Below are 21,892 nucleotides of genomic sequence, written 5' to 3'. Positions count from 1 at the left end.
TCAGTGCTCTGTCAAACTCTTCACGCAGTATCATATCTCCCATTTCATCTTCATCTACACTCTCTTCCATTTCCAAAATATTGTCCTCAAGTACATCGTCCTTGTGTAGACCCTCTATATACTCCTTCCACCTTTCTGCTCTCCCTTCTTTGCTTAGAACTGTGTTTCCATCTGAGCTCTTGATATTCATACAAGTGGTTCTCTTTTCTCAAAGGTCTCTTTAACTTTCCTGTATGCAGTATCTATGGCTCTGAGCACTATGGGACTCAACTGCTGAGGTCATTAATCCCCTAGAACTTAGAACTAGTTAAACCTAACTAACCTAAGGACATCACACACATCCATGCCCGAGGCAGGATTCGAATCTGCGACCGGAGCGGTCTGGCAGTATCTATCTTACCCCTAGTGAGATAAGCCTCTACATCCTTACATTTGTCCTCTAGCCATCCCTGATTATCCATTTTGCACATCCTGTTGATCTCATGTTTGAGACGTTTGTATTCCTTTTTGCCTGCTTCATTTATTGCATTTTTATATTTTCTCCTTTCATCAACTAAATTCAGTATTACTTCTGTTACCCAAAGATTTCTACTAGCCCTCGTCTTTTTACCTACTTGATCCTCTGCTGCCTTCACTACTTCATCCCTCAAAGCTACCCATTCTTCTTCTGCTGTATTTCTTTCCCCCATTCCTGACAATTGTTCCCCTATGCTCTCCCTGAATCTCTGTACAACATCCGGTTTAGTCAGTTTATCCAGGTCTCATCTCCTCAAATTCCCACCTTTTTGCAGTTTCTTCAGTTTTAATCTACAGTTCATAACCAATAGATTGTGGCCAGAGTCCACATCTGTCCCTGAAAATGTCTTACGATTTAAAACCTGGTTCCTAAATCTCTGTTTACCATTATATAATCTATCTGATACTTTCTCGTATCTCCAGGATTCTTCCATGTATACAACCTTCTTTTATGATTCTTGAACCCAAGTTTTAGCTATGATTAAGTTATGCTCTACGCAAAATTCTACCAGACGGCTTCCTCTTTCATTTCTTACACCCAATCCATATTCACCTACTATGTTTCCTTCTCTCCCTTTTCCTGCTCTCGAATTCCAGTCACCCATGACTATTAAATTTTCGTCTCCCTTCACTACCTGAATTATTTCTTTTATCTCCTCATATATTTCATCAATTTCTTCATCATCTGCAGAGCTAATTGGCATATAAACTTGTACTATTGTACTAGGCATGGGCTTCGTGTCTATCTTGGCCACAATAATGCGTTCACTATGCTGTTTGTAGTAGCTTACCCGCACTCCTATTTTTTTATTCATTATTGAACCTACTCCTGCATTACCCCTGTTTGATTTTGTATTTATAACCCTGTATTCACCTGACCAAAATCTTGTTCCTCCTGCCACCGAACTTCACTAATTCCCACTACATCTAACTTTAACCTATTCATTTCCCTTTTTAAATTTTCTGACCTACCTGCCTGAGTAAGGGATTTGACATTCCACGCTCAAATCCGTAGAACGCCAGTTTTCTTTCTCCTGATAACGACGTCCTCTTCAGTAGTCCCCGCCCGGAGATCCGAATGGGGGACTATTTTACCTCCAGAATATTTTGCCCAAGAGGACGCCATCATCATTTAACCATACAGTAAAGCTGCATGTCCTCGGGAAAAATTACGACTGTAGTTTCCCCTTGCTTTCAGCCGTTCGCAGTACCAAATGGCTCTGAACACTATGGGACTTAACATCTATGGTCATCAGTCGTTCGCAGTACCAGCACAGCAAGGCCGTTTTGGTTAGTTTTACAAGACCAGATCAGTCAATATCCACACTGTTGCCCCCGCATCTACTGAAAAGGCTGCTGCCCCTCTTCAGGTACCACACGTTTGTCTGGTCTCAACAGATACCCCTCCGTTGTGGTTGCACCTACGATACGGCCATCCGTATTGCTCAGGCATGCAAGCCTCTCCACCTACGGTAAGGTCCATGGTTCATGGGGGGATTTAAAAACAAGGTAACTGAACACAACAGGCACATTACAAAGAGCAACATTTTCCTCGTTCAGTTGTTAAATTTGTTTTTTCATCACGATCGCGATTTTGGCCTATTACGCAATTCTCAAGTGCTAGCTTAACAACAAAAATTGTTTAAACATCATCTCAGATTTAAGAACACAATCTATTCTCAAAGTATTAGCTCTCCCTATCTCATTATGAATGCTTTTAAGAGGACACTGTTCAAAAAATGGTTCAAATGGCTCTGAGCACTATGGGACTTAACATCTATGGTCATCAGTCCCCTAGAACTTAGAACTACTTAAACCTAACTAACCTAAGGACATCACACAAAACCCAGTCATCACGAGGCAGAGAAAATCCCTAACCCTGCCTGGAATCGAACCCGGGAACCAGGGCGTGGGAAGCGAGAACGCTACCGCACGACCACGAGCTGCGGACAAGGACACTGATCTCATGCCTGTCATCTTTACACGTTCCATATGACAAACATGAAAGATAAGACAGTGTCCTCTTGAAAGGATTGATGCACTGACGCACTTCGTAGTGATGACGGAAGAGCTATTTTTAAAAAATTGAGAACAGAATATGTTCTAAAGTTTAACTTGTAATTAAGGAATTTACATTTTTGCAGCTATCGCTTAAGAATGGCATAGTAGGCTGCCGCGATGAATAAACATATTTAACAACTGACCAGGGGGAAAATGCTGTCCTTTCTAAAGTACTGTAGGGCTGTGAACGCAAGTACAGAGAAAATAATACAATAGATACCTTTCATATGGATTTCGCAAAAAGTGGGAACGCGTAGTAATGACTTGATATTTAATAAATAGATGACAACAGAGAAAAAATTTCAACAAGTGTTACCTTGAAAGGGAGAAATATTTTATCGTATGGTTAGTGTCCTTTAACTTCCTTATCTATCGTATTTTTTTTCTGGAACCATGTAATTTTCTAAACAAAATTTGACAGCTCGTGAGAAAGGCAGTAATGATTCTTCTTATTCCTTTGAAATACTTCGTTACTGATTGGAGAAATTAACTAAATAAGTCATTTACAGCTGGGTGCTACACAATGGGAAAAGTGAGTAATGTGCTATAAATATATATAAAAAATATTGAACTTTGTGTATACAAGAAGCAACATGCGGCAAAAATTTGAGCGAAAAGTTGAGATTCCTTGCAATAATATGAACAAAAAACTTGTAATATGTCGTTTCAGAGTCTTATGGAATGTGATTATCGCTGTCATTAAGACGAGCGAAAGGAATGTCACTGGATTTTCCTTGTAGATCACACCCAGATTGTGCACAGGCCGGGATTTTGGTCCTACTTCAGCATTGGCTTAAAAGAAGTTGGTTTCGTCTAACTGGAGCATAGTTTGCTTTAGGTTTCACTAGTACGCCGAGTGCTACTCCGCGGGTGACCGAACTGTTTGAGGCTTTCCTGCTGCATTAGGGAATTTTCGCTGAACATTATATGGTGCTAGATGTCCTATTAGCGCAGAGCATAACAGTGCAAGTAAACATCACCAATATGATTCTTTAATTTTTAGGCAAAAGCCAATCGCGTTGCACATTATCGTGGCTTGACGAGAACGTCGAAAAATAATTCTGGGGTTCCTCCGAAATCAACGTTGGAAGCTCTAGAACGCGTTGCGAGTTTTACAGATTTTCTGCTGCGGGCGGTTTTAGTGTACGGGTGAGGGTATATTGCAACCTTATTCTCACAATTGGCGAATGTGCCTGTCCTGTGTAGGGGTACGTTGCGAAATGACACTAAAAAAGGCTGCAAATTGTAAAGAACGTTGCTCTGGGCAAAACACTACATCCTGTGTCAGTTAAAAGATCAATTAGGGCTACGAGAACCTGGCGTCTACAGCATCGGTTACGAGTGTGGGATGCTATAAATCGGCCAGACGCCGCGCCGCTATACAACTCGCTGCGCTGTTCGGAACAAGTGATATATGTTCGCCTCGTTCAAACCGTCAATTCCGCAGTGGCAAAGCACAGCATCAACGAAGGCCACATGTTTGGTTTTTGAACAGACAGAGGTGTTGTCCCCACTGCCGAGCCAACGTGTTCTGGTATTCGGTAACCAGAGGCAGTGGAAATAAAGATTTACAACAATCCTGTCAAATGGGACAGCATTTCTCTGGTGAAATCTGCATAGTCAGTAGCGTTAGCAAAAATACATCAAGAACGGCCTGATTTAAAAGCGGCGGAGGTGGCGAGCAGAATGGACTCGAATCCTGTGCCCCCCCCCCCCCTTCTACCCACCCTTCTCCGCTCACACCATCGGCCTCAACATTTCCGCAGGCACGCGACTGACCCACCCGTTATGTATTCGGCAGAGGATTATGCGGTCCAGCGAGTATAAAAGAATGGACAAGTCATGAACCCAACGCTAGGCGTGCAGAATGCAAGCAGGACATTTGTCGAAACGTTGCGACAACACGACGCCACAACTAGGCTGATAACCTGAGAAGATTTCGGCAATGAAATTCGCGAAAAGAGGGTGCATTCTCATAAATGACAGACATGTGCGATAATGTGCTTCCGCGGGCACTGCCAATTTCAGTAAAACATTTCTGAGTATCTGGCCGCCTCGTCATGTTATTTACAAAACCAACGCTTCGACTACTTCGGTCGTGTCATTCCTCAGGGTGTGTATTTACGTTTTATTGAAAATGCCAGACCCCTAACAGAACAGGTTTAATTCATACATCGCCGGCCGATGTGGCCGAGCGGTTCTAGGCGCTTCAGTCTGGCACCGCACGACCGCTACGGTCGCAGGTTGGAACCCTGCTCGGGCATGGATGTGTGTGACGTCCTTAGGTTAGTTAGGTTTAAGTAGTTCTAAGTTCAATTTGATGACCTCAGATGTTAAGTCCCATAGTGCTCAGAGCAATTTGAACCCTTTAATTCATACTTCCTTTCTGTTTAAAATGGTTCAAATGGCTCTAAGCACTATGGGACTTAACATCTGAGGTCAGCTGTCCCCTAGACTTAGAACTACTTAAACCTAACTAACCTAAGGACACCACACACATCCATACCCGAGGCAAGATTCGAACCTGCGACCGTAGCAGCAACGCTGTTCTGGACTGAAGTGCCTAGAATCGCTCGACCTTCCTGTTTAGAACGTAATAATTTTGCATATGAATGGTTTTGGTAAGCGGTAGAGATTTCGCGCTACAGAAGAATGTTGGAAATTAAATGGACTGACAAGATAAGAAATGAGGATATACTCCGCAGAATCGACGAAGAAAGAAACATATGGAAAACACTGACAAAAAAAGGAACGAGACGATACATTTGTTGAGACATCAGGGAATGACCTGTGCGGTACTAGAGGAAGCTGTAGAGTATAAAAAGTGTGGGAGAAGACAGAGATTGGAATACATCCAACAAATCATTGAGGACCTGGTTGCAGGTTCTGCTCTGAGACCACGTGAGGAGGTTAGCGCAGGAGAGGAACTCGTGGCGGGCCGCATCAAACCAGTCATAAGGCTGCAGCTACTTGCACGGCTCACTGCCAGAACCATGCCGTCCGACCAAAGCAGTATCCCAAATATCCCAGAGATTTCCAACTATTCCTTAGGATTTCTGAGGGCATATTTCCTAACAGACTTCAATATCTTATAGTGACAACCATCTGTAAAACTGGAGATTAACAAAATATCACTAATTACTCATTCAAAAGTATTCGAGAATGTGGCCGATGATAGAATACTGACTCATTTAACTGAGCGGTACTTGTTCACAAGTTCTCTGTTTGGCTTTCGTAAAGGATTCGCCACACAGAAAGCAATGTAAGAAAAATGGTTCTAGTAGGATCTGCGCTCTGAGGGCTCCGTACAAATTAATGATTTTCGATCGATCCAGGGAATCTATTATCTCGACTATTTTTGTCTTTTATCGCCACTGATACTGGCAAGATATCGGTCCCAGATATTCCAAGACTTTCGAGAATGTTTTAATTTTGATGCTTGAAGTCTGACAACAAATGACATAAAAGTTTTTTGCGTGTGATATGCTTGCAGATTAACAGTTTTAGGACTTTTTCCTTTACTTTTAGTGTGAAAACTTGCTGCATGTCAAATTTCATGTGTCTAGGGCGACGGGAAGTATCCTATGCCCTTTGATGAGTGATTTTCTGAGTATCAAAATATGTTACATACATGCCCATATCTTTTGATTGAACTAACTTAAAAACATACATTTACTACACAGCCAAGGGACTATAGCTCTTAGTATGTGGCATAAATTTGTATTTGAATCGTCCACTCGTCCCTGAGAAAAAGGGTTTTTAACATACAGTCAGACGGAAAACAGAGTGATCCTCTAAGTGTTACATTTGTATCGATTGAGATACAGAACCCTAAAAATAAGTGCTTACAGTGCTAAACAAGGCCTCATTGACTGACTGTATCACAGGCATGAAACAAACCTGATTGGCAGAGCATAGCATGTGGGGTGTCACTGTATCTGTACAGACCCACTCTTGTTTTAATTTACACAAATCGTCTTCCAATAACTATAAAGTTAGCTCCAGAAACAGTAACTTTTGGGCCTCTCTACGCCAAGTGGTGTAATTTCGGATAGAGTTCCAGCGTGGCCGTCACGGATGTTGCTGAAATTTAGTCCGAATATTCACATATGTTTCCAATGACCATTGTGAAAGTTTCACAATCGTTAATTCAATACTTCTGCAGAGACTGTCATTTGTTTGACCCTATAGCGCAGCTATAGACAGTGCACCCGTGAGTCTTCGGCAACTTTGAGATATAACATCTCCGATATTACTTGGACATCTTATACAGTTTTTGCCTCTCTTAAGCGAAACAATAAAAGAAAAAAATTCCTGGGCGATTTGCATATGGACAATTAGAAGGTAAATCGTCCGAAAAAATTGATGCTCGAAAAAATGTGAAGTTTAGCTTTTTATATCTCCGAAAGTAATTGCAGAACACACCTGAAACCTTACAGTTACTCAATAGTTTACAAATAGAGGGCAAATTCGAAGCTTTTTCAAAAAGAGGCATAAAACGGATGCTTTTGTCTCACTTTTACAGGAAAGAGTCTTCTGCAAACTGCTTTAAATCGTTTTCACTGGAAACACCTTTTTCTAAACTACTTGAAAAGCTATATTTTGCTTTGCAATGCAAGCATATAAGGCTCCAAAAAACAATGATATGGTATAGCGAAATCGTCCAAAAGAATAGACGCTTGAAAAAATGTGAAATCTAGCTTTTTATATTCTGAGAGTAACTGCGGGATACATCCAAAACTTCGCACATAATAACTTAATAATATGTGATCTTAGAAAATAAAATTTCATTTTCCTATTGTTTTCCAGTACATTACATACTGCGGGCAAAAATGACGATTTTTATTTAAAAAAATGCCAGAATGGTTATTTGTGACCCACTGTTACAAGAAAGAACCTTCTGAAAACTCTTTTAAATCGTTTACATTAGAAAGATTGTGTTCTAAACCACCCAAAAAGCTGTATTCGGTTTTGCAATTCAAGCATATAAGGCGCTAATAAACAACTAGTCGGTCAAAAAAACCGACGCTTGAAAAAATGTGAAGTTCATCTTTTTGTATCTAGGAAAGTGACTACGGGATAAATTTGAGACTATGGGCATACTAACATATCATTACAAACAAGGTCCTAGAATATAAAATTTTATTCTCCTACTGCTTTCGAATAATTTACCAACTGAGGGCAAATTTGACAATTTTTCTAAAATTGCCAAAATTAGCTATTTTTGACCCACTTTTACAAATAAGAGTCTTCTGAAATATCTCTTAAATAGTTTACATTACAAATGTCATGCTCTAAAACACCTAAAAAACTGTGTTTGGTTTTCCAGTGCAAGCACATAGGACCCTAAAATTGAACGACAACGTGGAGTTCTATTGAAAATGGGCCAATTTTCGCTGGTACTTAAATTAAATCTGACATATTTTATCACGTACAATTGTTCAGTACTCTCTTGGAAGACAATATCAAATACCTGACGACTAGGAAATGCACTTGAGTGAGAAAAATTGCTCGTAAGTAGTCTTTTTTGTTTTTGGTTTTTTAGACATCTCTACAGCATTCAACTCTACAAAATTCTTTTTATGATAACTTAAATGGAATAAGTCATCCAATATAAAGAACAGTTATCTCTTTTTTGAGGCACTAATAATTTGAGGCAATCAGATTTGAAAAGAGTTCTTTTTTGTTCTTGTCGTATAAAAATTTCTTCTCAAGCAATCTCATCAGTGACATCATCTGGCCTGCAGTACAGTTTTCCTCATGACCTTCTACAGCAAATGAAGGAAATATGTAAGAAATTCATGCATACTGAAGCAAATATAACATTAGGACCCTAAAAGGGACCTCTTGTAGCTTTGGCCTCTGACGCTTATAAAAATATATCATCAGCTTGGGATCGTCGGTAAAGAAACCCTTATCAGGATTGGGAACCTCTTAAGAACCTCGACCGTGACTGCCGTTGGACAGCTAGGACTGCTGAGTTTCTCATTTTAAAAGGGGCAGGAAGTGGTTAAGTCACCACGGACCATACCAACACATTTCTGTAATTTCTCATGTGTACTCTTAATATTCCACGTAAACCGCAAACTATGGCAACACACAGTGCGCTATACCTTAAATCAGGATTAAACTAGCACATCAGTAGCATTACACAAAAAAGACATACTAATCATTCTCTCTAATATGAATTCATTCCAAAAATTAGAAAGACTGCTATGAACTTCACCAAATTTACACAATGTCACAGTGGTGTAAAACTTGTAACTTATTTATAGATGCCTGTTTCAGCTGTTTGAATAATTTTACTGTCATGATCTCCACCGCCTTTGTAATACGCAGTTAGATGGTGAACTTTATTACGTTTGATTGTGTAGTTATAGCAGAAAGACTGAAATACATTACAGTAAGTCGTGACAAAGACATTCTTGTTAGAAGTTTTGCGAGTTATTCGCGCTTTATCTCACTTCCTAGTCGTCAAGACTTTTGATATTGCATTCTCCAGACAGTACAAAACAATTTAAAAACATGATAAAATATGTCAGATGTAATGTGAGTACCAGCGGAATATGGACCCATATTCAATGCACCCCCACTTGTTGTTTTCTAGGGCCTTGTATGCTCGGATTGGAAAACCAAATATAGTTGTTTAGGTGTTTAGAGCATGGTATTTCTAATTAGAACAATTTAAAAGAGTTTTCAGAAGACTCTTTCTTGTATATGTGGATTTGTTATAGCCATTTTCGCGATTTATTTAGAGAAATCGTTGTTTTTGCCCTCAGCTTGTAAACTATTGGAAAACAGTAGGAGAATAAAATTTTATATTCTAATACCTTGCATTGGTAAGTTATCAGCAAAGTATCAGCTTTATCACGCAGTTACTTCCTGAGATATAAAAAAGGCTAAACCTCACCTTTTTCAATCGTCTATTTTTTCTTTTTCGGACGACTTCGCTTCACCTTGTCGTCGTTTTTTAGCGCCTTACATGTACGCACTGCGAAACCAAATATAGTTTTTTTAGGTGGTTTAGAACATCATATTTCCAATAAAAACTATTTAAAACTGTTCGCAGAAGACTTTTTTCTGTAAGTGAACCAGAAGCAGCCCTCATTGTAAGCTATTGGAGAGCACCAGGAGGATGAGATTTTATATTCTAAAACCTTGCATTAGTAAGTTTGCTTCAGATTATCGATAAGCAAATCGCTCAGAATATCTTTTCTTATTATTTCAGTTACGAGAGCGGTAAAAGTTCTACTAAATGTCTTAGTTTTGTTTCTTTCAAGAAAATATCACAGGGGGTATTATGTCTCAAAGTTGCCGAAAACTTACGGGTGCACTATTGACAGCTGAGCAGCTACGGAAAAATATCTTTGTTGTGAGATCTTTTGGTTCTCTCAGTTCATCAGAGATGCTGTCTCTCTCTCTCTCTGTGTGTGTGTTCGATAAAATGTTATTACGATGTCAGTATTCTTATATCGTGACATATTAGATGACTCGGAATTGTGAGCTACTGAAATCAAGGTACGGTGAACATATACAACCGAATTATTTATCTGTCCATCAATTTGGTTGGATTTAACACCCCACATAGTGTCGCATAAGTTGGTAATGATGATTCTGCTACTCTCCAGAAACACAACTGTCTCTACAGCAAATACATGAGAGAAAAACTCTTCTCTCGTCAGTTAGTTCAACATATTTGTTGGCTCGATAATTCATTATTTTTTGCAGGTCGTGGTATTAGCCGTACTCGCAAAGGCTTGACCGCGATTGTAGTTGTTTCTCCATCACTCCGGTAGATGGCAGAGCCTCCACATGTGCCAGCGAGCCCTCTGGCACTCGTTTGTGGAAATTACTGCATCCAGTTCCAGGTGTTTCGTGGGTTAAAGTGATACAAAAAGATTACATTTGTATGAATCGACAACGAATTCGCACAGAGAATATGGCATGCTAGTAAAACTGTTTTGAAACTCTGTCATCGCCTGTTGCAGAAAGCCAGCGGAGGTAGACGAATGTATCACGGCTAGACAAAACTGCCGAAAGAACTAGCCTTTATTTCTAGTGAAACGTCGTCCATTCATTTCTCTCCCAGGAAGAGGTACTTGAGAACTAATATAATTTTTTTACTCTGTCTTAGTGAAGGGCATCCTGCAATATTAATACATCGTGAATAATTAACCGTTAGTGAACACCAGAATACTATGTTTGTCTAATGAATTCTATACAGTGAACTAATCGGTATATATTCCAGTAACATTTTCAACTTTGGATTCTTTTTGCCTCCAAACCAGTCTTATTTTCAAATTACTAGATTTAGAAAACAAAACTATTTACAAAGCCAAGTTTTCATGTTGTTTCATTACAATTAGAATCTGTATTCATTAGACTATTCAATTACTTGTCAGTTATCCATTTACAGCTTCAAAGTCTAAGGTCCGAAAATTAAACATGTTTTTATATAAGCACAAACGAAGTTTCAACCTCTTTTTGTTGCTCGCAAGATTATGCATCCAGATCAACAATTTTTGGAATGTGACAAACCAGATTTTTGCTAACAACCTCAGAAAATAGTTTACAGCGCTTACTAGGATATAGTCCTGTCCATTCTAAAGTATTATTTTCTTCCGCTTTGATCAGCACCGAACAGTGTTTATAAAGACGTAACACTGACACAGTGACGAGCTTTATAATTCATTAAGCAAATCATAAAGATGCACTCAAGATATTCTTGGATACGTAAATCCGTATTTGGCAGCACGAAAATGATTACTTGTATAATTACATTACTACATCGTTCTAACAGTCAAAGAACTAATTACTATTTGGACATACCTATCATCGAAAGAGAACTGCGAAAGAATTAGGAAATTTGACTACTGCGAAACCATTTACCGATTCGTTCTTAAGATACTATTGCAAGGTGGCACAGGAAAAAAAAAAAAAAGTTCAAATGGCTCTGAGGACTATGGGACTTAACATCTATGGTCATCAGTCCCCTAGGACTTAGAACTACTTAAACCTAACTAATCAAAGGAGATCACACAACACCTAGTCATTACGAGACAGAGAAAATCCCTGACTTCACCGGGAATCGAACCCGGGAAGAGGAGCAGCTGGAATTCTATTACTGTGCTCACGACCAGACAGTAATAAAAGATTGATAAACATTGAACAATGGCAATATGAAATAGCCTTCACTGTAGAACCAAGTAGATCTGATAGGTATCCCTCAACGACAGCTGTCAGAATGATTATTTAAAACTGTAATGAGACAACGTAAAAACTTGGCTTTGTAAATTGTTTTCTAAATCTCGTAATTTTAAAATGAAGCTGGTTTGGCGGCAAAAAGAATGTTACTGGAATATATATCGATAGAAAGAAATATTCCAGTTTCCGTAACAGCTGATATTGCCTATAAAATCCAGCCACTACGCGACTTTTCACAGTTAATTTATTAAATTTCGACCAGGCTGTCGAAAACGAGCCAAAACATTCGCACCAAATTCTTAATAAAATAGCATGAACCATTTTAGAAGCGTAAAACCTTCATCTGTGTCCCATATATTTGAAAAGTCACGTCCACCATTAAGAAGCGGGCTCAAAAAATGTAAATTATGTAAACAATATAACCACTTTCACGATGTAAACCCACATAAACCGTAATAACGACAGATATGAGTGAAAGATCAATCAGTTCATCCACGCCTTCAAGAAAATGCAGTGCGACAATTTTCAGAAATCAGGCGCTCCGTAATCGCCTGGCTCTCACGTTGATGTTACCCTCCCTCTGTGAAGTTTTTAGTAAGATACAGCATGTGGTTTTATGATTTCCGAATGCCAAAAGTCGTAGTGGCGGAAGCTACATCTCGCGCGTCTTTCATAGAGTGCAACACAAAGATACATACATTTCATTACCAAACCATACACATGCACGAACACATCCCTCAAAAAGCATAAGAAGACACAATGACAAATAAGATATCGTGAGTGGCTGTTAACAAGAAAATATGTGACATTTGTACAACCACATCAAAGTTCAACCAACGATACATATTGCTGTACATACAAAATGAAAGTACGCACATCCTTCAAAAAGAAAATGAAGTCTTTGCCTACAGTGAGGTACGAGGTATAAAGTCACTTAGCTGTGCTTGCTGAACGTCTTGCAGCGATGTCTGCTGTTAGATGGCGTTGGTGGTAGTGACGGTGTAGCATATTCATAAATACCCAAGTACTTCCATTATCTTCCAATCGGTTTGATGAATGTCTGCTTCTGCTGGTTGCATGCTGGCTGAAAGCCGCCACAATCGTCTTTCGTTTTCGTTCGAACGTCCAAAACACATTTGATCCACCTGAAGGAGCTGCTTTTGTTCTCACAGAACATTATACGGATGTCAGAAGTTTATTTGTTCGCATATCTCCCTCAGTGAGCTAGCAACAACAATCACGTCTCAGCCCACGCACTCTTTGTCAGAGGGTCTACCGTTCAAATTGACCATCGATATTATTGTGATCTCTGACTCGCTTAGCAATTTTGCGTACATATTACATTTACTTAAAAAACAACAAAGATTTACATAAAAGGAAAACACAGTACATAAGTGAATGAATGTGTTAGTAACTACGAATATGTTGAGCAGCATAAACAGTTGAATAACTAGATGTCTTAATAATCAACACATTAACTCATAAAAAACCTATTATGTACATGTCGTGTCTGTCCAAAGCAATAACGTCAAAGATAAAAAAGAATGGATCGTGACACTATAATGCAGTAATGTAAAAGAAAAGTTAATACTCACTATCAACAATATATTCACACTGGACGTATAATAAATAATTCTCCGTAAGTAAGTTGTGATAGACAATGCCAGAAAAACAGATTTTCCTGATAGTCCTCACGTTGTGTTCTGTTGTTCACAGGGATCGCGTCTTCAGACTGAACCTCAACAACATCAGTCAGTCGCTGTGCGATGTAAGTATAGACACGTTTTGTTACCATTCTCAGATTTTGATGCCTTTCTCTTTCTTTAGAGAAATAACACGCAAAAAAAAGCACTATAGTACATAAACGGGGTAGAGAAATATTATTACGGGCCATTAGCGTAGCAGCAGTTTCACTGTACACTGACTAGCTTGATTGATGAAATAAAATAATTTTTCAGTTCAGTGACTAACAAATCAGCCGGCCGCGGTTGCTGAGCAGTTCTAGGGGCTTCAGTCCGTAGCCGCCTGACTGCTACGGACGCAGGTTCGAATCCTGCCTCGGGCATGGATGTGTGTGATGTCCTTAGGTTAGTTAGGTTTAAGTAGTTCTAGGTTCTAGGGGACTGATGACCTCAGATGTTAAGTCCCGTAGTGCTCAGAGTCAATTGAACCATTTTTGAACTAACAAATCACCATCACTGATTTCACTCTGGGGCTAATATTCAGAGGTCATTTCAGAATAAAAAGTCACTATAGCAACACAAAAAATCTGGGAGTCTGCCAGGAGAGCATATTATTTTAATTAATTATTAATTGCTCTTTTTATTTGGACAAAAACTATTTTGTTTTGCAGCGAAACGCAAGTAATAATGACTATAGGCATGTCATTCTACTGTAATGTACCATTTGTACAAAATGTCACATTTGCAATTTGCTTACCACGACGTATTAGATATGCAATTACACTGACGGAAAAGAAAATCGCAGCACCAAAAAATAATTAACGTATGGTAACGAAATTTCGGGAATGCATTTGTCTAGGTAACATATTTGGCTGGTTAAAATACAAGATCACAGGTTAATTTAAGTGCGAGATAAGCCATTGCAAATATGAAATGCTGGGACTTTCTTAACCGGTGTAGCGGTCAGAATGTTCAATGTAGGAATGCAATCGTGCATGTATCGTGTTGCACACGTGCCGGATGTCAGTTTGTGGAATGAAGCTCCATGCCTGTTCTACTTGGTAAGTCGAAACAGATGATTCAAGTAGCACTAAGGACTATGGGACTTAACATCTGAGGTCATCAGTCCCCTAGACTTAGAACTACGTAACCCTAGCTGACCTAGGGACATCACACACACATCCATGCCGAGGCAGGATTCGAGCCTGCGACCGTAGCGGTCGCGCGGTCCCAGCCTGAAGGGCCTAGAACCGCTCGGCCGGCAGTCAAAACAGGGAGGGTTAATGCTGCTTGTGGATGATGCTGGAGTTGTAATCCGATGACGTCAGATATGTGCTAAGTTGAAGACAGTTTTGGTGATCGAGCGGGCCAAACCAACATGTTGACACGCTGTAGAACAAGTTGGGTTACAACAGCGGTATGTGGTCGAGCGTTATCCTGTTGGAAAACACCCCTCATATGCTGTTCATGAATGTCAGCACAAGAGTCGAATCACCAGACTGACGCAAAAATTTGCAGTTATGTTGCATGAAAAAACCACAAGAGTAGTGCTGCTGCCATACGAAATCGCACCTCAGACCGTAACGCCTGGTGTAGGTCCTTTATGTAAAGTACGCAAACAGGTTGGTTGCAGGCCCTGAACTAGTCTCCTCCTAATAAACACACGGCCATTACTGGTACCGACGCAGAACCGGCTTTCATCAGAAAACACAAAAGACCACCGCTCTGCCCTCCAGTGAGCTCTTGCATGACACCACTGAAGTCGCAAGCGGTAGTGGCTTGGGGTCAATGGAATGCCCGCTAGAGGGCAACTGGCTCTGGGCTGTCCTTGATATAACCAATTTGTAACAGACCGTTGTGTCACTGTGGCGCCAACTGCTGCTCAGATTGCTTCTGTAACCGAAGTACAATGCGCCAGACTCACACACGTAACATCATAGTCTTTCTTCTCTATAGTGCCACGTGGTTGTCCGGAGCTTCTTGACACCATACATTCTCGTGACCACGACTGCCATCAATCATACAGGGTGAGTCACCTAACGTTACCGCTGGATATATTTCGTAAACCACATCAAATACTGACGAACCGATTCCATAGACCGAACGTGAGGAGAGGGGCTAGTGTAATTGTTTAATACAAACCATGCAAAAATGCACGGAAATATGTTTTTTAACACAAACCTACGGTTTTTTAAATGGAACCATGTTAGTTTTGTTAGCACATCTGAACATACGAGGGCAGTTCAATAAGTAATGCAACACATTTTTTTCTGAAATAGGGGTTGTTTTATTCAGCATTGAAATACACCAGGTTATTCCCCAATCTTTTAGCTACACAACACTATTTTTCAACGTAATCTCCATTCAATGCTACGGCCTTACGCCACCTTGAAATGAGGGCCTGTATTCCTGCACGGTACCATTCCACTGGTCGATGTCGGAGCCAACGTCGTACTACATCAATAACTTCTTCATCATCCGCGTAGTGCCTCCCACGGATTGCGTCCTTCATTGGGCCAGACATATGGAAATCCGACGGTGCGAGATCGGGGCTGTAGGGTGCATGAGGAAGAACAGTCCACTCAAGTTTTGTGAGCTCCTCTCGGGTGCGAAGACTTGTGTGAGGTCTTGCGTTGTCATAAAGAAGGAGAAGTTCGTTCAGATTTTTGTGCCTACGAACACGCTGAAGTCGTTTCTTCAATTTCTGAAGAGTAGCACAATACACTTCAGAGTTGATCGTTTGACCATGGGGAAGGACATCGAACAGAAAAACCCCTTCAGCGTCCCAGAAGACTGTAACCATGACTTTACCGGCTGAGGGTATGGCTTTAAACTTTTTCTTGGTAGGGGAGTGGGTGTGGCGCCACTCCATTGATTGCCGTTTTGTTTCAGGTTCGAAGTGATGAACCCATGTTTCATCGCCTGTAACAATCTTTGACAAGAAATTGTCACCCTCAGCCACATGACGAGCAAGCAATTCCGCACAGATGGTTCTCCTTTGCTCTTTATGGTGTTCGGTTAGACAACGAGGGACCCAGCGGGAACAAACCTTTGAATATCCCAACTGGTGAACAATTGTGAGAGCACTACCAACAGAGATGTCAAGTTGAGCACTGAGTTGTTTGATGGTGATCCGTCGATCATCTCGAACAAGTGTGTTCGCACGCTCCGCCATTGCAGGAGTCACAGCTGTGCACGGCCGGCCCGCACGCGGGAGATCAGACAGTCTTGCTTGACCTTGCGGCGATGATGACACACGCTTTGCCCAACGACTCACCGTGCTTTTGTCCTCTGCCAGATCACCGTAGACATTCTGCAAGCGCCTATGAATATCTGAGATGCCCTGGTTTTCCGCCAAAAGAAACTCGATCACTGCCCGTTGTTTGCAACGCACATCCGTTACAGACGCCATTTTAACAGCTCCGTACAGCGCTGCCACCTGTTGGAAGTCAATGAAACTATACGAGACGAAGCGGGAATGTTTGAAAATATTCCACAAGAAATTTCCGGTTTTTTCAACCAAAATTGGCCGAGAAAAAAAATGTGTTGCATTACTTATTGAACTGCCCTCGTATAAACAAATACGTAATCAGTGCCGTTTGTTGCACTGTAAAATGTTAATTATATCCGGAGATATTGTAACCTAAAGTAGACGCTTGAGTACCACTCCTCCGCTGTTCGATCGTGTGTATCGGAGAGCACCGAATTACGTAGGGGTCCAAAGGGAACGGTGATGGACCTTAGGTACAGAAGTATGTGGTATCAGCATGATGGTGCACCTGCACATTCCGCAATCAACACTAGGCTGACCCTTGACAGGATGTTCGACGGGCGTTTCATAGGACGTGGAGGACGCATAAATTGGCCAGCCCGTTCTCTTGATCTTACACCTCTGGACTTCTTTCTGTGGGGTACATTAAAGGAGAATGTGTACCGTGATGTGCCTACAACCCCAGAGGATGTGAAACAACGTATTGTGGCAGCCTGCGGCGACATTACACCAGATGTACTGCGGCGTGTACGACATTCATTACGCCAGAGATTGCAATTGTGTGCAGCAAATGATGGCCACCACATTGAACATCTATTGGCCTGACATGTCGGGACACACTCTATTCCACTCCGTAATTGAAAACGGAAACCACGAGTGTACGTGTACCTCTCCCCTCATGGTAATGTACATGTGCGTCAGTGAAAAAGACCAATAAAAAGGTGTTAGCATGGATCCCTACGTAATTCGGTGCTCTCCGATACACACGATCGAACAGCAGAGGAGTGGTACTCAAGCGTCAACTTTATGTTACAATATCTCCGGACGTAATTAACATTTTACAATGCAACAAACGGCACTGATTACGTATTTGTTTATATGTTCAGATGTGCTAACAAAACTAACGGGGTTCCATTTAAAAAAACGTAGGTTTGTGTTAAAAACATATTTCCGTGCATTTTTGTATGGTTTGTATTAAACAATTACACTAGCCCCTCTCCTCACGTTCGGTCTGTGGAATCGATTCGTCAGTATTTGATGTGGTTTCGTATATCCAGCTGTAATGTTAGGTGACTCACCCTGTATACTGTGACTAGATTCCGGCCAAGTCTTTCTGCAGTTTCGCAGGAGGAACATCCCACTTCTCGTTCAAACTCAGTGAGTTGTTGTTAATGGCGTCTTTGTCGTCTTAAAAGCATTGTTGACCAACATCTACTCACCACGTCCAGTCTTAAAGATAACTAGCGCTCACAGCCGTTACAGCATGTGTTTAAAGAGAACCCGATCTGCGTTTTCATAGTGCCACTACTAGCCCCTGCTCAAAGCGACTGACGCGAAATGTGAATAGATATCAACTTTCAGATGTATATACGCGCCTGTCAAGTTTCGTTTATGTCGCACAACTCCTTCTTGGTGCTGCGATTTTTTTTTCCGTCAGTGTATTTCGTCTACAGCAGCTCATGTTGCAGACGATATGAGGTTGTATTGAAGTGTATCATGGTCGTAGGTACCTGTGAGTCGCATGTGTAGAATCAATACTTTCAATTGCTTAATATAAACTTTTAATGAGAATTCTGCCTCCCCGAAAGTATGTAAAATGCATGCCGTGTTTCAGACTTCATGGATGCAACCCTACTTGCAGCTATGAATACCGATATGAGAGAAAAGTAAAGAACAAAATGGTAGTGGGAAAATTGACGCACCTGTAAGGAGGCTTAACTTGATATCTTCTGAGAAGTTCGTTTTTACTGAGGTAAAGGGCTACCAGTATAAGACTCTCGTTCTCCACGGGGAAACAAATTATTTGGAGGGGAGGTAGTACATCGCAGATATGTATGAGAAGATAAGTCCCGAAGCGGGATGGAATAGAGGAATAAGTTGGTGTAGAATCAGTTTGACAGAGCACTCATTGAAATACACTGAAAAACAGCAGCAGAAGTGGACGACATACGCTGCAAGTTACTGAAATCTCTGGAAGGCGTAGGAGGTGCAAAATTATTTTACCAGGTGTTAGAAATCTTTGAAACCATACACTTAGAATAGGATTGCCTGAATAGCGTCATTATCGCAATACCGAATATGGCACGAGCCTGTAGCAATCGAATAACCGTTATGACATCTCACTGTAACTGCTAATTTAAATAACGTATCAAGTCGCACAAAAAAGAAGTGAGACTGACCACATTACCGAGGAACTGTTTGTCGTTCCTTACTAATACGAGACTGTTTTTCTTTTTTTCGTGAGTATGGGGGAGGATTGAATTTTGTTCACAAACTGTGAAAAGTTGCGTAAAAATTGATCAGCCATACAAGAAAGTGATTGATGCAGCCTAATAGTGCACTGCACTTCCTATAAATGGATCAGTGAGGATATATGCATTTTTCATCATCAACATTTGTGTGCTTAATAAGTGTGGGACACCAGACACCTTGGAACAGGGATTTCATCGTTGTCTGAAAACGAACGTGCATTCATGTACACATTAATCAAAGGTTGTTTTGGAGGTGGCGATATGCATATCCTGATTGGAAATAAAGAACAATGGATTGAGTACTTTGATTTTCTCTAAGTTAAGAACCGTCTACGCGAAATGGATTTATTCACTCGGATAACCGACATTAATTACAAGTTCAATTGTTCATGGAGCTGAATAACTTAAATCCGGCATGGCTTTTACATTCAGAGTGCTTTACGCTGCATATACTGGGGTCAGGAGAAAGAATTAGGTGGTCTGCTTTTGCGGTTAATTGACAGAACACTGTGGGGAAAGTGCAGCCAGTCTACACAGGAGACTGCTTACAAGTCACTCGTATGTCCCGTCTTAGAATAACGCTCAAGTGTGTGGGAGACAAATCATTTAGGATTAACACGGGATACTGAACATTTAGATCAAATGGTTCAAATGGCTCTGAGCACTATGGGACTTAACATCTGTGGTCATCAGTCCCCTAGGACTTAGAACTACTTAAACCTAACTAACCTAAGGACATCACACACATCCATGCCCGAGGCAGGATTCGAACCTGCGACCGTAGCAGTCGCGCGGTTCCGGACTGAGCGCCTAGAACCGCTGAGACTGAACATTTAGTAAGATGGGCGGCACGAATGGTCTCATATTTGTTTGAGTTACGGGACAGCGTCATAGAAATATTGAAAAATGTAAATGGCAGACTTTTGAAAATGAATGCAAATTATTTCGCAAAAACCTACTTAGAAAATTTCAAGAACCAGTACTGAGTGAAGAATTTAGAGATATTCTTCAGACTCCCTGAATCGCTTCCGTAGGGACCATGAAAACAAAACAGACATTTAGACAGGCATTCTCCTCGCACTCCATATGTGACTGGAACGGAGAAAACCCTAACATGTGATACGATGCTAAGCACCCTCTGCCACGGAGTTCTCAGTGTTTTGCAGAGTATGTGTGTAGGCTTGGACATGGATGTAGAAGATGCATGTCATTCCGTCGTTCCGCGTCCTTAATGTAGGAGGTCACAGGTCTTTCAATATGATATCAACATTTCTCTTCCACAGACCGCAAGAGAATTCGGAAGAGTTTCAGCATCCGACCACAAGATGGAATCGTAAACATTTTTCGTTGCTTGGCTTCCAAATAAGGTGATCTTTCCGATTTCCTCTTCTGGTTAGCGAAGACGGCGTTTCATGTGCCACAGATGTGACTCCACAATTGGTGATATTCCCTGACATTGCCAGCGATTGTTTTATTGCTTCCTTCCTCTGGAATTCGATTCGATGGTGGGTCCCGTAAATATCGTGGCGACTCTCAACAGCACACAGAAAAATTTCCACCAGCCGCTTCTGGTGTCATGGGAACGCAGCTGCAAGCAAGACGCCAAACGTACAGTCTTTTCGCAAAACACGTTCCTAATGGTCATACCGCCCCTAGTCTAAACCAATTGGCTGAGCGGTGAAGCTCCGCTAAGAGACTTCCACTGGTTGGAGCATCTCCTTGTCATAGGGCTAGCGGAAGGCTTGCAGCTTGTAACCTCCCCGCAGTGTATAAACAATGAGAGCCAAGCGTAGCCTCGCCACAAAAAATAATAATAATTAAGTGAATTTTTCTAATATTGTAAGCTCTGAACAAAATTGGCTCCGATTTATTGTATGTGTGCAGAAATGCATTCACATTTAATGTTCCCACAAAACTCTTCTCTCATCCAACATCAAGTTCGAAACATAAAAATTCCTAAACAGCAAAATAATGAAAAAGTTCAGCAACCTGATAAATTTTATGAGGACAGCAGCGCTGACCTTCGGCCTTGTATTCTGGATAAAAAAAGCAAAAATTCGTACCTTAATAAAACTGCAATTATATCTGCTCTTAAGTTGCAATTTTTCGACACAGCTTCGTGCAATGCTGGCGTATATTTTTTTTTTTTTTTTGATTATTGGATGCAATGATAATGGATTGGAAATTCTTTAAATTGAAATGAATGCTTTTCTTTAAAAGAGTTGCTTTATATTGTAAAAATTATTATTGGGGCATTTCTTTGAACAAATTAAATTACAATTAACATACATTATTAAATATGCGCAAGGCTGCTTCTTTACCTTCTACAACAATACTCATCCTCCAGAGTCCTGACCAGAGTCGCGAGCAGAGCACACAGCCGACGCGTGCCGACTCCCGCCGACTAGCACGGACTAGCACGGACTGAAGACTACTGTCGACTGGCAACTACTACTGTCGACTCGCGCGGTCAAGCGCAGACTAGCAACAGCTAACGATAAACTACTCTCTGGTCAGAGATTCTGTCATGCCTCGCCCATCGCCGGCAATGTATACGTCTTTCAAGCTATCCACAACTCACACGGGCAGTGCGTAATTAATGCCAGTCCTATCCTGGCACCTCACTCACGACCTTACGAGGTTGTCTGAAACTAACAAAATACGTTCAGTTGGTAGTGGTGTTCTTC

The 21,892-nt window shown here is 40.9% G+C and overlaps 1 protein-coding gene across 3 annotated transcripts in view; it reads left to right on the top strand.

The window, feature by feature from the left end:
- The window catches only part of LOC126094458 (semaphorin-2A-like), an 816,626-nt gene that overhangs the window by 568,015 nt on the left and 226,719 nt on the right, over nucleotides 1–21,892 (top strand). For all 3 annotated transcript variants that reach the window (XM_049908840.1, XM_049908839.1, XM_049908838.1), the window contains one exon: nucleotides 13,498–13,549. In XM_049908840.1, coding sequence (XP_049764797.1) covers nucleotides 13,498–13,549 — 52 coding nt within the window. The remainder of the gene's footprint in view (nucleotides 1–13,497; nucleotides 13,550–21,892) is intronic.

This window comes from Schistocerca cancellata, chromosome 8 (genome assembly GCF_023864275.1).
Source record: "Schistocerca cancellata isolate TAMUIC-IGC-003103 chromosome 8, iqSchCanc2.1, whole genome shotgun sequence".
NCBI lineage: Eukaryota > Metazoa > Arthropoda > Insecta > Orthoptera > Acrididae > Schistocerca > Schistocerca cancellata.
The sequence above is the reverse complement of the archived record's forward strand: the minus strand, read 5'-3'. Positions and strand labels throughout refer to the sequence as shown.